Source organism: Plasmopara halstedii, assembly GCF_900000015.1.
Source record: "Plasmopara halstedii genome assembly, contig: Scaffold_2061, whole genome shotgun sequence".
NCBI lineage: Eukaryota > Oomycota > Peronosporomycetes > Peronosporales > Peronosporaceae > Plasmopara > Plasmopara halstedii.
The window spans coordinates 639754-653355 of NW_020188969.1; the positions used below are offsets into that span (position 1 = coordinate 639754).

A 13602-nucleotide genomic window follows, 5' to 3' on the forward strand; every position below is an offset into this window, starting at 1 on the left:
AACAACCGCTTGAATGATATCGTCTTATTAGTCGAAATAGTTACTTGCAGGCGACACCGATACTTCATTGTTGTTGATCGAAATTATTACTTGCAAGTAACGCCGATACTTCAGTGTCACTTTCTAACAGACCGAAAAAATTTAGCATCACCACGCAATCATACTTAAAGAAGGATGTGGCACATTCGTGTCACCATCGTGTCACCAGCAATTGATGGTACAAATAGTAAGTGTATGTACCATATTCGCTATTAGCAAATAGGTAAATCGGGTGATGGTGGGGGCTGTGAAGTGGTTTAAATTTTACCGGTGAAAGTTGACTAATTGCTCTGTGTTTAAGGGTTCCTTCCCCAGACATGACGTCCCTTCACTGTAATAGCCTTTTACCCCATAAATGGTTCATTTAATTGCGAGATGTATACATGTGCATATATAAATAACTATTTTTGAAGTAGTATACATCTGGTATATTTTCTTATTTTTTAGATATCTGGTATATTAATTTTATTTTTATGCGTATCTGGTAGATTTTTATTAATTCTTCTTTATTAAAATTTATCGGCACAAGCTGATGGCAGAGAGACAGGTCAAATGTACAAAAGCTTTCAGATTTATTCTTTGTCTTTTCTGCGAATTAATACCTCAAAGTTGGGTTGTTAAGCATTTGTATGCAGTAATGATATTTAATTATCGTTTTAAATAACTGTGTTCCATGAACAAGAATTTAATTTCTATACAAAGACGGCTGATACATTGTTATATATAGATATTTTTTTTTTTTGAACATTTTCTCACGACGTGCATCGCACATGATATCCTTTTAATTCGAAAGCATCATGGGCTCCTGTCGAAATATTGATAAGTTACTGACAATTAACGATTTGGACTCGATCAGGCAAAGCGTGAGGACATTTGAATTCTAAAATACTCTAATTCGAGGGTAGAAAGGCAGTGAACATTTAAACTTAATACTCACAGTGCACATGCAGCGGGGCTGCCGTAGCGTTGCGCTTAGAGGAAGCGTAATTTAGGTCACCAACCTATCGTTCTATACTTAGAACAAGTACGAGCTAGCAGATCGCAATCCGCTTACTCCGAGAGTAATTATTGCCCTAACCCCAAGGCTAATTACTCTTCCGTTTAAAATTTAACATGATTTTTATTTATTTTTATTTGCGGTAAAGACTCCTAATTTTAAATGTATAGATTTTCCTAGATAAATATAGTAAAATCTTAATACATGCATATCTACTGGCTACCTAGCCACATACCGTATTCTTTTTTGGGTGCAGTGACACCATGCCCATCTCATGTGACAAACACCATCGTTACCAGGGTACGTGTAAACCCGTTACACAAAAGGCAAGTTGCACATGACCTACTTTGTTACGCCCTCCCATCTTAGGTTAAAGAAAGAGTGACACCTCCCGGCATTCAAGCACATTGACATCAGGAGAAGCTTAACGGATGATGGACTTCACTCACGAATAAACTCCACAAATTATTGCTCATAAGATATCTCTTGTAATGTTATAGTGCGATGAGGGGTCGCCTTTATGCCTTCGTCACGTTTCAGTTTCAACGAAAAGGCGGCTTTGTTGAGAGTAGACCTCAATTGGAGTGTCTCATGGTGACGTCAGCACAGGACAACTTGACTCAAATTTGTTGGTCGTATTCGGAAAAGATAATTGCACATATGTGGCTGAGAACGAGAGTCTCCTATCTCTTGCATGTTTTAGGATGACAAACTGACATTCTGGTTTCCATCGGGGCTATTTGTCAGTCAACTCACTTACCAAACTACCAAACTAGTCTGTCGGACTCAAGTGACTCAACCAACTGTCTCTGCATGTTGATAGATTATATGCCTAACCTCAATCGACCAGAATGAGACGCTGGATTAATCACACTACTTCCTGTGGGAGTTTCTTATGCGCTTCTCGTTGGGTATGAAAGGTTTCTTGTGCTCATCACTGCGGTAACTGTGTCTAACGAGAACGCACCGCACTGATTACCACAATGAAGAGTTTAAGATGTCGAGGCATTTGCGATTATTTCGACTCAGTCGGGCCTCACGTACCAATCGATGGTGCGTGAAGCCACTTCGGCGATTGAAGCATGGGATGTGTGTTGTGCTTTCTTTGCAATGCAATCTTCGCACAAATGTGTGCAGCTGCGTAACTCCATGATATTCGATGGGCGCTAGTGGGAATCGCATGAAACGCATTTTCAGGGTTTGATGAAGTGTATGCTTATAATGATGCTGTGGATGAGAAGACGACGGGGGACGAGAGGTTGATGGTCCATTCTGGGAGCTTGCCAGCCGAATATGATGCGATGGTTCGTAATTGAGGCTCACGACGAGGTGGGGTGATTAGAGTGAAAAAGATGCCCCGAGGCGAGTACGAAACCCGAAACATAAAATATAGAATCAAGTGTTTAAGGCTACAAGAGTTGAAAAAATCTACGGTTGGAACGCGCCAATTGTGAGTGTCAGCGAATGAAAAGCTATGGCAACAACAACGGTGGTAGTCAGATAAAAAAACAATCTCAGAGGCAGTTTTAAGGGTGGGGATAAAGAATTTTGTCATCAAAATTATCCAAATCGGACAAATGATGGTGGTTATAACGCGTTTGTGTTCTCATCCACCTGTCGTGCCTCAGGTCAGCGTTGGCATGGTTGTTGAACAATAGGGCTAATTCTCCATATGTCCGATGCTGTTAAGAGTTCGTTGAGGATCGTCGGCTCGATCGTCCGATTGTATATTTTTCCCAATGGTCAGCGCCTGTCAGTTGTCGCTGTTAGTACCGCTCGTTTCCAGGTGAGCAAGAACCGTACGTGTGAAACTGGAGGCCGTGTTACAATATAATGTTGGTGTCTATTTCAGCATCTGTGAAACTGGTGGACGTGCTACATGTTCTTTGCTGAGTAGAATGTTATTGTCTATTCAGCGTCGGTAGCAAGTTTTGCGGTGGTACATTTTTATGAAAGCCCAAGCAGTGCTATTGTTGTAGCGAGCCCAAAAGTCAGAAATATATTTATGTGAAGTGTCCGTGGATGAGGTGATATGTGTCAACTGTGTAACCCAATCCAAACGTGTGGTTTGGCGCAAGGCGCAGTGTCATTTCACAACCACAAATGGATTTTGTTTGGTTAGGAAGTGGACTGTGTTCCAGTACTGCAGCCTAAAGAGGGTATATGCGATGGCTTCGCGCGTGGATACGTATCAACGAGTCCGTTCTAACACCATTCTTGGTGTGATAAGAAGACGAATGAGCTGCTTGAGATTGCTTAATATGTTCTGATGGGTCCACTCAAGTCAAAAGCAGAGAGGGTGGGGAACTAAACACTCTCATGCCTTGGCGGACTTTAGTCGTGTGGTGTTCATGTTATATTTTGCGTCAAAGTATCAAGTGCTGGAGTGTTTTGTAACGCTCAAGGTTCTTGCTAAACGCAGTATCGGCGTCGAGTCAAGTGCATCAGATCCGGCAAGGGTGGTGAGTACACCAGCAAGGCGTTCATCAAAGCCTGTGCCTCGCGTGGCATTGTTCACTAAACATCTCCTCTCGACTATTCAAAACAGAACGGCGTCACAAATAGATGGGTCGTTTTCATTGTGAAGTGACGCATGTATATGTATACTACATGCAAATGAGTTTAAAGAGCAAAAGATTGAAATGGGAAGCTAAGGCGCATTTTTCTATGTTAATTGGGTATGCCGAAGAATTGAAGGCCTATCGTGTTTGGGGGGGAACACTTGGTGACGATGCGTAGTGTGCTTTTTGATGAGTGGCCTCATACCCAGTGTTGTTCTGTTGAAGGATCCGTATAGAGCGATAACATCAAGACTGTAACGGGGTTTCGCGTGCCTTGGTACGAAGGGTGTGGGTCACAAAAGATGGAATGGTGTGGGTTACACTTAACAAGCAGTCAGTACGTGGCGGGAATAGCCAGTAATTATACATTTATTTAGGTTTTTCTATATGAATAGGAAAGCTTAAGATTTAGATATGGGCGGCTTTGCCGCGAAAGAAACTAGAATACAGTTTACCATTCAAACGGGAGAGTTGATTAGCCTTGCGTTGAGCATGTAGTTACTCGTAAACTAAGTGGATTGCGATCCGCTACACTCATACTTGTTCTAAGTATACAACGAACGTCGCCGACCCGCAACTAAGCTTCAATAAGCGAAAGAGCTACGGCGCCCCCGCTGCAAAGACCGCCTGATCACGACGATGTCATGGTTGGCAATAAAATTAAATCAAGTCCACAGGATCAAATTTATCGCATGTTGAGCTGTCTCAAGCTCAAATTGGGACGAGGAAACAGACATGGGTCATAGCAGACCCACGTCTTGGAAGTTCTTGTCGCTTCAGGCTCAAATACGCTGCAACCAACTCGCATTAACTTGATCCCGGTAGCACGAAAAACTGCTGTCATCCCGGGTATGAAAGAAAATTCTATTTCACGTTTCGCATCGCCTGTCATATTGACGGAAGCTACTGATTTTCACTGTTGCCGTCTTTGGAAAAAGGATGAAGATCGACTTGGGTTTAGTAAAGGTCAGCGCGACCAAACGTAACAAGATTTGAAACCGGTCGATCACTGATGTACCTCTCAGCAGCACTGTCGATTCGTCGAATGTGCCTCGACTCACAGAGGGTTGTGTTGCTGGCGATGGTCCGTATATGCCATAGAGCAAGCGGACAAGGCTGGATGAGTATCAGATTGCTTAAGTGGCAAGCGAAGTGCCACTGACGCATGCAGAAGTGATACTATGATTCAGTGCGGACAGGTGGAACGAAGCTATTCGGAGTGAAATTGTCCACAATTCACATATAGGATTTTGTCTACCGTCTAAAATTTATCAAAGTGATCGGTCACAAACGGATGCTCGCTCACAAGTATGATGGGCATGGGAACAATCGCGGAACAAGGTTCGACTTGTTGCTCGTTGGTATCTCCGAATCCCGGTCTTGATTACACGACAACCTACTAACCCGTTTCGAGTTCTAGTTGCTTTCCGAATGTTGCCGACGAGACTGCATCGTTCGCCACTTTGACATCGAAGCAGCGTTCCTGCATGGTGATGTCAAGGACGATGTGTACATAGACATTCGACAAGGTACTCGAGCTGGTGCCTGATCTGTGCAAAAGCTTCGTTGTAGTTTTGTATCGACTCAAGCAGTCAACAACTGTGTGGTTTGTGACATGTAAAAGCTCGATTGTGACATGTTCAACAGGGTATTTCAACCACTGTCGTGAGGATCCATGTCTTTTTGTTCACAACAACCACGACCGCAATAATGATGATAATCAGGCTTCGGTATTGATTAAGGTATTTGTTGTCGTTGTCATGATCAAGCGTCAGTAAACGTTCGCATTGTCATTGGCAAGAGCTGAGTACATGACACAAATGCTGGCGACCCAAGAAGCTGTGTGGCTTCGCTCCCTACTAGGTATGATCGGCAACAATCAGCACGAATCCTCGATGATTTACGTTGACAATAAGTCGGCACTCAGCATTACCATGAATTATTGTTGCATTAACCTTAGAGCATACTCTGTTCGTGATCGTATTGAGAGCAACCAAACCAAAAGTTTGACAACGTACCGTCAAAGGATGAACCTGCGAACATCTTGACAAAGTCCTTGCTAACACCACGCTTCATCGAGCTCCGCGAGTCACTTGAAACGACCGACTGTCCGGTTCATGAGGAGGGTTAAGATTGGTCCTCTATTGGAGTGCCTCACGATGACGTCAGCACAGGTCAACTTGACAACCAAAAAATAATGTTGATCGTGTTTTGGAAGGACCGCTGTATATTGTGCGGTAGAGAACATGAGTTTGACTATCTTGCATGTCCGGTGATAGTCTGAGATTTTGGTTCCCACTCAAATTTGTCAGTCAATCAACTCGCCTTTCTAACTACTTTGCTTGACTGAAGTTGACTTGACCGATCAGACAACGTGATTTACTGAAATTAGACTTGCTGAAGCACACTACTATATATAACTTACGTTTTGTAATAATTTATTGCAAAAATTAACAACAACAGCCAACTAAGCAGTAAAGCGAGCTGAAAAAGCGAGTGACACGGAATTAAGACCAACCATGCGCTGACTACCCGCAAGGTGGACGGCACTAGGTTAGTCAAAGACCAGCATCGGTCAAAGAGAATCTATCTGTCTCAAGAAACAAGAGATTTAAGCAGTCGAAATAGTTATCAGAATACACTCTGCGCTTTATCGATTTTGACAATGACGTTTCACTTTTTTTTTCTTTGTACAAGTTTCTCTTTTAAGTTTTGCAGCCAAAGAGAAACTGAGAATGTGTACGCTTCAGCGATCTGCTACAACTATAATCGTGGCTCCCAAGCAGCTCATAATTTAGAATTAGCCATCAAGCCATGATAATGATGAAATTACTCAATTAAGCATTACAGAGTTGTTTCTCACCTGTTGCACTGCTCACTTGTTCTTCGAACAATGAAACCAACAGACGTCTGGCACCATAGAATTACGCTCGTGTTGACGAATTTCTGCTTGATTGGCGCTACAGCAAGTCGGCGCTGGCGTTAAATTATGCGGTGACAGAGTTCGTTTTTATCAAATTGTGACGCAATTCTCACATAGATTCGGGAGTGCTGTGAAGTCACAATCTATCGACCAGTTTATCCGATTTATGAGTGTGTGTGCACCGTAAACACATCGTCAAGTCGATCATTTAAAAAGAACTGAGATCAGTTGGTAGGGAAGTGATTCAGGTCATTATTACACAAAGAGCAATATATTTGTTCAATTTAACCTGGTGGAGAAACTTTGATCACATCACTCACGTTTGATCTCTAAGCACATTGCAGCACCCGAATAACTTAGCAATCACCTCTTGCATCAATAGTTTAGCAACATACCGAAAGTATAGAACAATTTGAGGTGTTCCATACGGTCATCGTCATCAAAGATAATCCTACCCATATATTTGCCACGATAAAAAAGTCCTGATGGCGCTTCCATCCACTCATAACGAGGGAAAGTAAACACGTAGCTTTCCGATCGCGGGGCGTAAGATCCCAACACAATTGCATCGTGCGTCGCTAGTACTGTCTTTTTCACTTTATTGTGGAAGCGTAAACCACTAACAATCGTATGGTTTACACGGAAGGAAATGATGAAGCGATAACGACATCCTTCACTCATGACAAAAGGTGTCGTACGCATGTGCTCAACTCCAGCTGGAGTGTCCAAATTGTACACAATGTCCCCTTGTCCATCTTCAAGTTCGACCTTAAACTCGACCACCACCACGCGACGACCATCAGTTGTATCTACAATGAAACGCTAACGATTTATAGGAAGCCACAAATTACGTTAAATAAACTTTAACCTCCTCGATCCCCATGAGCTGCCGATCCAAGCAGCTGCTCTTTGTATTTGCGTAAGCTTTCGTCATCTGCATCTTTTGCCAACAATTCATCAACCGACTTAATTGCTTGTGTGCTTATCTAATAGCAATGAAATCAGTCTTGTATTTTATTGCCATAGCTTTCGCACAGATCGCGCACTTGATAATTTGTCGGTAAAGTGACGTTGTCACTGTCGCCGTCGCGGACAGTCGTAGTCCCATTAGCTGCCATGTTCCGATGCGATCTTTTCTTCACTCCAAGTGCATTATTCAATTAATAAAAAGGATAAATTCTTTATTTTAGCTCTTATTGGTGCTTAAAAAGTAAATTACGCACAGCCAATTGTTAATTCTAAACAATGCCCAAGACCGAGAAGGGGAAGCCAAAGCGTGCGTGTCCGCTTGAGAAGCAGCTAGCCCATGATAACAAACCATGGTATGACCAGAAAAATAACAAAAAAAATCATCGTGATGTCACTGATTCAGATGACGATATGACGGAGGACGTGGTACCTGAAAAGCTGAGCCGTCGCACGTTGGCACTTGCGAAGCAGCAGCAAGCAGAGGAGGAAGATCAGCACAAGGAGATATCAACAGTATCCAGGAAGCAGGAGCAGGATAGCAGTGATGAGTCTGCGGATGAAAACGATGAGGATATGGATGATTACGATAGCCAGGATCTTGTGCGTTTCAATGGTGATTATGTGGAGGATGTCGAAATCTGTGAGGAAGATGAAGAAGCACTTGCTAATTTTATGATGGGTGCTCCTGATCGCCGCAATTTAGCAGATATTATAATGAATAAAATTTTTGAAAAAGAAGCTCGTGAGCGTGGAGATGATCAGGCACCGCAAAACAGTAAGTTTGATCCAAAAATCGTAGAAGTGTACACGGGAGTAGGGAGAATTCTGCAGCGGTACACGTCTGGAAAGTTGCCAAAAGCTTTTAAGGTGATTCCAAGCCTGAGCTACTGGGAAGACATTCTATGGCTTACGAGTCCCGAGAAGTGGTCGCCGCACGCTATGCGTGCAGCTACGCGATTGTTCGCGTCAAATTTGAACCCGAAAATGGCTCAGCGCTTTTACAACATCTTTTTGCTAGAGCACGTTCGACAGGACATTCACGATAACAAGCGCTTAAACTTTCATTTGTACATGGCTTTAAAAAAGGCACTGTACAAACCACAGGCATTTTTTAAGGGTATAATTATTCCACTCTGTGAGTCTAAAAACTGTAGTCAGCGGGAAGCTGCGATCATTGGCAGTGTGCTTTCCAAAGTTTCGGTGCCTGTGATCCACTCTGCCGCGACATTGATGAAGTTATCAAGCATGGAGTATTCGGGTGGTAATAGCATGTTCATCCGGGTGCTACTAAACAAAAAGTATAGTTTACCCACGCGCGTGGTGTCTGAACTGAGTCAGCACTTTTTGCGCTTTACGTCGGACACGCGCAAACTTCCAGTTTTATGGCACCAATCTCTCTTAGTATTTGCGCAGCGTTACAAGAACGATATTCCTAAGCAATACAAGGAGGCTATGAAGCCATTACTGAAGCAGCATTTTCACCACCAGATCACACCGGAGATTCGTCGCGAAATCTTTAACGAGTAGTATAAAAGTCAAAGACCCTTTTAGCTCAATAGGTGATATATTTTGTAGATAAATCGGTTTATTCAATCAGAACAATAAGTAACTATGATGACGGACTCAGCGGATGTATTCGAGCTAGAGCGCACGTTGTTCAATGAGAAGAATGTATGGGTCTACCAGGTACCAGCGGGTCAAGTGACGAGTCTAGCGCCGCGCGCCGATGCATGGGATCCTGCGCACCCTCTTTTTACTGGCTCAGTACGCGTGCTGCAGAAAGGTGATGCGTGCTATGTGCAGCTCTTTGAACCTGTAGCAGAAGGTTCTGTGAACCCTACATTGTTTGCTCAGTGCCCTTTGCGGATCACGCGTGAACTCAGTCTAGACGTATATGTACACGATTGCGTGGATTCTTCGCGTTACTTCATGCTACGCGTAGAGGACGAGCAAAGTGAGCGTTGCGCTTTCGTCGGCATCGGCTTTTCAGCTCGCTCAATGGCATTCAATTTTAAGGCAACGCTACAAGATTATGCAAAGTATGTGTTGCGACAGCTCGGTGTGCAACCCGGTGCGGCTACAACAGCTGCAGAGACGATTTCTTTAGTAAAACAAGACTTAAGTTTACCCCCAGGAACGACCCTTAGAATCAATCTAAAAACTAACGCCAGTGAGGACGGAGATAAATGTAGAAAGGATCGCAAGTGTGGAAAAGAAGGTGCTGTGAGTCCTGCACAGGTACCGCTTATCCCGCCACCGCCATGCCACTCAACGGAACAGGTAGAGAATATGGCGTGTCCTCAGAAGTTGTCGATGTCGACAATTGCTGATGACGAGGAAGATTGGGGAGAGTTTGTCTCGGCTTGATGACAACACCAATATCATCCAAATTGGAAATTGGCTATAAATTACTGGTAGGATAGTCTACGCTTGTGTTAAGTTGGTAAGTCTGTTGGAACAATGGTCAACACTCGCGCGCTTATTTTGTTTGATCAGCTCAAGATATCATTTCGAAGTATTAGTCGATCAAAATATCAAGAACATCACCGAACGTATTAAAGAGAGACGTAGCTTCCTCACTATCACAGACTCGCGACAAAAATGAAATTCCCGAGTCCAGAATGGGATCCAGCTCCTCGTCTGATGACATTCCACTTCTTTCACGCTCAAAGGTTACCTCAGTGAATGAAACGGCATCATCTACAAACTCAAAGCGTGAAATTCTCTCTTCTTCACTTATTTCATCCCGTGCATCAAAATCTTTTCCACTAGCAAAGTAAACAGCACCATCGACCATCTCGTCCGAAACATCTGCTAAAAGAACCGCTGCATCAAGCATTTCATCAAGCGATGGCAGCACGCTGTACGCCTCCTGCATCACAATAGCCACCTTAGTGAAGCCCGTGGCTGAACTAGCATGGCGATAATTGTCCCCATTTAGCAATTCCTGTACAATGTCGCGACACAACAAGAACGCGTCGAATACTTCTTCACTATTCACTGTCTCGTATATCCATTTCAGCATGTAAATTGCATTTTGTGGGCCAAAAAGCTTTACGAGCATCTTAACAGCTGATCGCGTCTGTGCCACCGCTTCTTCTTCAGAAAACAAAGTCTCTATAGGTAGCAATGTTTTTAGCATTCGATACGATGGCACAGTTATAGCATGGGACAACACATTCACGGACGCGTTCCCAGTAATGTCCACCCCCTGCCATACTGCGTTTGATATCGATGGAGGAATAGAATAGCTTACAGTCCTAATGGACACTCCTACAGCTCCAGAGAGTGTTGAGGCTGTGAAATTCACTGTTGACATTGCACCTCGTGATATTTTTCTCGCTGCACGCATCCCCGTTCTCGTCATAACCTTTGTTGATTCTGCAATAGCTAATAAAGCCAGCTGATGGGATTTCAGCATTGCAGCAGAAATCGTTTGGCCGCTATAAGTGACGACCCGCGTAGGAATCACCACAACTGTGAATACACCGCTGTATGCCAAACGCACTGGCAGGTGCAGCAACTGGGACATACTACCGCTATCTTGCGGCTTATTCTGCTCTTCAAACTTTTCGATGCTACTACAATGGGTGCCGCTAGATCTTCTGCTTGAGCGCTCTTCAACGAGATTCGCTTTGTCCTCCGCTTTATGATTCTTTAGTAAAGGCATCCATGATTGTGCGACGCGGGAACGTACGTGGTGGTGCAGAAGAAGAGGAGCAGACACAGCTATGGATGTAACATGAGCAACTGCTTTGCCTGCTGCAACGTACGGGTATAGCACGAAACTGGCAGCGGACAAAGCTACACCGAGCGTCGTTTCTAAGGCAGATTGCTGTTTCATACGTGCTGACTCTACAGTCTCCATCACGGGCATAATCGTGAGTTCAGCCGATTGATACTCTTTGTCCTCGCACGCTAGGAATGCCTCACTGATTAGAAACTTGTCATCGTTGGACATGGTGCGTGCGCAGCAAGAGAGTGAGATCCCGTTACATTACTTTTTCTTTGTGGGAGTAGGCTGTTTTTATTGCAGAATGTATCAAAATACGACATTTTGTGCTAAATAACTATTCAGTCGACGACGTTAATATTATTGCTGTCTATCTGATTATTCCACACTGTAGAGGTAGGCAAGCGCTTCTTCAACTTGCTTCTTTTGCCTAAAGTTGTGCCCACTTAAGTTCTTGCTCTCTGCACCATCGAAGTTACTATAGATTAGAATATTTTGCATGTGAGGACACATTTTTCATAGCTTTCGGTAATACTTTCGCTTTTGGTGACAACACTTACACGCTTAATTGTATTCGTGTACTTCAAAAGAAGTTTTGTCGACAAGTCACAAAGTTTTTTCGAAGCAAATTATTGTGTACACACACAGAACATGTAATGTGTATTTACATCTTCTTGATAATACAGTGTTATTGTGAGTATCAAAAATTACCGATGCTTCTGTATTTCTGAAGCCACTGGATCTCCGTAAAGAAGAGGTCCATGATGCGCGTGGATTCTCAGCTTTACGTCAAGCAATACAGATAGTGTTATCTTGGGATTTGGTAAAAACGGATATTTTAGTAATAGTTTAAAGTATCACTAAAATATCCGTTTTGGAACTCATCGTCAATATACGTAATTCTTGAACGGGCAAAGCATCCTAGGCAACTAATTATTTTAACGCCTCCTCTTGGGTAAGACGTAGAGGTCAACTTTCTGGCGAATGTTCACGTCAATTCTTAAAGTTGAAGTTTCGCTTCTGCAAAGTGCAAGGCAACGCCGTTGTCCTTACTATTGTTAATAGCACTTGTAGTCAATCTCACGACTGAGTCGTGAAAAGACATGAAAACGAACAATTAACAGGAGTACGATATACTCAGTTATCCATCCTCGAGACAACAAGACCCGCTTGAAAAGTTTTATCTTATAAGGGTTCAGGAGAATAGTGACCAAAGAATCAGATGCGGTAATCGCTCTCTAGAGGCATTCACAAGATACAGCAATGTGCTGTTGTAACACGCCTAGAAGCGCCACAAACTGGCATCGGCGCGTGTAGCGGGGCTGCCGCAGCAAAAATCTTAAGGAAGCGTACTTTAGGTCACCGACCTTTCGTTCTTTACAAGAACCAAGTATGACTTAGCGGATCGCAATCCGCTTACTCCAAGAGTGATCATTGCCTTCCCAAGGCAGATCGACTCTTCGGTTTAAATTCCAGACTATATTTTTATCCTAACTTTAAAAGTTGAGAATATACTAGTATACATAGTAAAATCTAAATATATGCGTAACTACTGGCAACCTAGCCCCGTACCGAATTCTTGACTGGGTGTGTGGTCACATCATGCACATCTCGTGTGACACACACCCCTGTTATTAGGTTTGTATAACCCCGTTACACCCTCCCCCATTAAGATTAAGAACATTTACGGTTCCAATCGATTATTGCCTCAACGAGGCTTGCGTGTCCGTTAGACACTGCGTTGGAACGAAACGACTTCCGTGCTCAATGGACCCTGTGTCAATGACACCGAAGTCTCCAAGTCTCGCTTGTTCCGACAACGCTCACGGGCAGAGCCCACCTTCATCTCCTGCACACGGTGCCATGTCGGATCGTGTCTCCGCGGCATTGAGGGATGTAAATTCTAGGCTCGATGAGCCCGAGCGTTGCGCTCCGCGCACGCTAACGGTGACGAGTGACCTTGTTGTGGATGTGGTGGTGGTCGCCTACGAGCCTTATACTCCTTTTCCCGGATGGAATGGTGAGGAAGGCGAGCCGCATCTGCGGCTTAAGACGAGCCCTGCTCGCGCCTTGCTGACCACATGTCCGTTTTCTAACTTCTCGTCACCTGAGGAACGTCGTGTAATTACCAATTATCTCGATGGGGCACGGAAGCGGCAGCTGGAAGCTGCCCGTAAGGCGGCTGTGATGCGCGCCCATCCACGGTCGGTCATTGACCCTCGTGTGGAATATGGCTTCCGCCCGGCGGAACTCGCTGTGGAAGCGAAGAGCTTGGTAACTCGATCGTTACGCGTCCACATCATCGGGCCCCCGGTCATTACTGAAGATGAGCTTGCCGAACGGAAAGCTCTTCGAGCTCGTTTCTTGGTTCCACAAGAAT

General features: G+C 44.0%; 7 protein-coding genes across 7 annotated transcripts; 3 read left to right on the forward strand and 4 right to left on the reverse strand.

Moving 5' to 3' along the window:
• Positions 1-2708: 2708 nt before the first annotated feature.
• On the forward strand, positions 2709-3245 carry PHALS_02650 (uncharacterized protein; the record flags this gene model as incomplete). The annotated part of the gene is made up of 2 exons (XM_024717070.1): positions 2709-2822; positions 3159-3245. The coding sequence occupies 2 exons, from the start codon at positions 2709-2711 to the stop codon at positions 3243-3245; spliced, it is 201 nt and encodes a 66-aa protein (XP_024582605.1).
• A 1012-nt stretch (positions 3246-4257) lies between these two features.
• PHALS_02651 (uncharacterized protein) lies at positions 4258-4489 on the reverse strand (the record flags this gene model as incomplete). Its single annotated transcript, XM_024717071.1, has 2 exons — positions 4258-4297; positions 4353-4489. The coding sequence occupies 2 exons, from the start codon at positions 4487-4489 to the stop codon at positions 4258-4260; spliced, it is 177 nt and encodes a 58-aa protein (XP_024582606.1).
• Positions 4490-5361: 872 nt separating this feature from the next.
• On the reverse strand, positions 5362-5673 carry PHALS_02652 (uncharacterized protein; the record flags this gene model as incomplete). The annotated part of the gene is made up of 2 exons (XM_024717072.1): positions 5362-5453; positions 5616-5673. The coding sequence occupies 2 exons, from the start codon at positions 5671-5673 to the stop codon at positions 5362-5364; spliced, it is 150 nt and encodes a 49-aa protein (XP_024582607.1).
• A 1159-nt stretch (positions 5674-6832) lies between these two features.
• On the reverse strand, positions 6833-7638 carry PHALS_02653 (rho gdp-dissociation inhibitor; the record flags this gene model as incomplete). Its single annotated transcript, XM_024717073.1, has 4 exons — positions 6833-6849; positions 6916-7329; positions 7389-7506; positions 7567-7638. The coding sequence occupies 4 exons, from the start codon at positions 7636-7638 to the stop codon at positions 6833-6835; spliced, it is 621 nt and encodes a 206-aa protein (XP_024582608.1).
• Positions 7639-7765: 127 nt separating this feature from the next.
• PHALS_02654 (bystin) lies at positions 7766-9016 on the forward strand (the record flags this gene model as incomplete). The annotated part of the gene is made up of 2 exons (XM_024717074.1): positions 7766-7796; positions 7893-9016. 2 exons carry the CDS (start codon positions 7766-7768, stop codon positions 9014-9016), a joined length of 1155 nt encoding a protein of 384 aa, XP_024582609.1.
• An 84-nt stretch (positions 9017-9100) lies between these two features.
• PHALS_02655 (adaptin ear-binding coat-associated protein 1) lies at positions 9101-9856 on the forward strand (the record flags this gene model as incomplete). The annotated part of the gene is made up of 1 exon (XM_024717075.1): positions 9101-9856. One exon carries the CDS (start codon positions 9101-9103, stop codon positions 9854-9856), a length of 756 nt encoding a protein of 251 aa, XP_024582610.1.
• Positions 9857-10007: 151 nt separating this feature from the next.
• Positions 10008-11450, reverse strand: PHALS_02656 (uncharacterized protein; the record flags this gene model as incomplete). The annotated part of the gene is made up of 1 exon (XM_024717076.1): positions 10008-11450. One exon carries the CDS (start codon positions 11448-11450, stop codon positions 10008-10010), a length of 1443 nt encoding a protein of 480 aa, XP_024582611.1.
• Positions 11451-13602: the final 2152 nt, after the last annotated feature.